The sequence below is a fragment of the Nanorana parkeri genome, unplaced genomic scaffold (genome assembly GCF_000935625.1).
Source record: "Nanorana parkeri isolate BGI_ZX_2015 unplaced genomic scaffold, ASM93562v1 scaffold314, whole genome shotgun sequence".
Classification (NCBI taxonomy): domain Eukaryota; kingdom Metazoa; phylum Chordata; class Amphibia; order Anura; family Dicroglossidae; genus Nanorana; species Nanorana parkeri.
In genome coordinates this window covers 587155-589039 of record NW_017306582.1, presented here as the reverse complement: position 1 = coordinate 589039, position 1885 = coordinate 587155, and the positions used below count along the sequence as shown (strand labels likewise).

At 50.1% G+C, this 1885-nt stretch overlaps 1 protein-coding gene across 2 annotated transcripts in view; it reads left to right on the top strand.

The window, feature by feature from the left end:
• Window positions 1–6: 6 nt before the first annotated feature.
• Window positions 7–1885, top strand: part of PDZRN3 (PDZ domain containing ring finger 3) — a 232581-nt gene continuing 230702 nt past the window's right edge. For both annotated transcript variants that reach the window (XM_018557976.1, XM_018557975.1), the window contains exon 1: window positions 7–748. In XM_018557976.1, coding sequence (XP_018413478.1) covers window positions 35–748 — 714 coding nt within the window. In that variant the 5' untranslated portion in view covers window positions 7–34. The remainder of the gene's footprint in view (window positions 749–1885) is intronic.

Below are 1885 nucleotides of genomic sequence, written 5' to 3'. Positions count from 1 at the left end.
TCCCAATGCCCAGCAAGGAGCAGCGAGCAGCACCATGGGCTTCGAATTGGAACGTTTCAGCGGGGAGGTGGACCCCGATTTTAAGTGCAACCTGTGCAACCGAGTCCTGGAGGACCCCCTGACCACCCCGTGCGGGCACGTCTTCTGCGCAGGCTGTGTGCTGCCCTGGGTGGTGCAGCAAGGCAGCTGCCCGGTGAAATGCCAACGGATCTCTGCCAAGGAGCTCAACCACGTGCTGCCCCTGAAGAGTCTCATCCTCAAGCTGGAGATCAAGTGTGACAACCACTCCAGGGGCTGCGACAAGGTGGTCAGGCTGCAGAACCTGGGGGAACACGCCGAGATGTGCGACTACACGCCGGCCAAGTGCAGGAACAAGGGCTGCACCGAGGTGCTCAACCTGAAGGACATGGATGCCCATATGAGGGAGTTCTGCGAGCACCGGGCGGTGGGCATCTGCCAGAAGGGATGTGGGCTCATGCTGACCCACAGGGAGCAGAAGCTGGGCGACCACTGCTGTCTGAAGGCAGTGAAGGGTCACAACATGCTTCTGCAGACCAAGATTACTGGGCTGGAGACCGAGCTCAAGAAGAGGGCATTGAGGTCCAGCAAGAGGGAGAAGTCGTTGATGTCCCAGCTGTCCACTGTGCAGAGTGAACTGCAGATGACAGCGCTCAGGTACCAGAAAAAGTTCACCGAGTACAGTGCCAGGCTGGATTCACTCACCAAGGCAGTGGCTTCTCCTTGCAAGGTAAGGCAGTGGCCAAGAAAGCTTCCTAGGTCTGGATATAGTGACTACAAGCCACCACTATAGCTCTCAACGTCTTAGAAAAGGTAGAACCTGCACATTGGTTCCTCTAAATGCAGAACTGGCCAAAGTCAGCCTGTAGTAAGAGGACTACAAGCACCAGTATTCTGATGAATATGCAACCAGTCAGCTTTATAAAGGAGATAGAACCTGCTCATAAGTCCTAGCAGGAGCAGAGCTGGGCAAGAATGCTTGCTAGATCAGGATGTAGTACTGCAAGGGTCAGCTCAATAAAAGTATTAGCTCCACCATATCTAAGAACCTCTTAGAAAAGGTAGAATGTGCACATCAGTTCCTCTAAAAGCAGAGCTGGCCAAAGTCAGCCTGTAGTAAGAGGACTAGAAGCACCAGTATTCTGATAATTATGGAACCAGTTTGTCTTACACAGCTTCATAAAGGAGATAGAACTTGCACATCAGTCTTACTAGGAGCAGAGCCAGCCAAGAAGGCTTGCTGGATCTGGATGTAGTACTGCAAAGGCCAGCATAATAATGATTGTGCCACCACCATATCTCAGAACCTCTTAGAGAAGGTAAAACTTGTGCATCAGACCCTGCAGGAGCAGTGCTAATCAAGGTCAGCTTGTAGTGAGTGGACTACAATTTCCAGCATCCTGATGGAAATTGAACTCTATTTTACACAGCTTCATAGAGGAGGTGGAGCCTGTACATCAGTCCATGCAGAAGCAGATCTGGCCAAGAAATCTTGCTAGCTCAGCCTGTATTTGTAAGAGCACTACAAGTGCCAACAAGTTATTGGATGAAGCAGTATCCTAGAGCAAAGGTTCATAGAGAAGGTAGAACTTGCACACGGTACTTTGTATGAAAAGAGCTGGTCAAGGAAGCTTGCTAAGTCAGCCTGTAGTAAGAGGACTACAATTCTCAGCATGCTGGTGGTTGTGGAACTAGTCAAACTCACAGCTTTATAGAGAAGCTAGAACCTGGATATCAGTCCTGGTAGGAGCAGAGCTGGCACCAGATGCTGACCATAATGAATAGATACAAAGTATATCTAATAGAAAAGAAATAATAGAAAGTGTGTGTGTGTGTGGGGGGGGGGGGGGGGGGCAGTGTTTTTTTT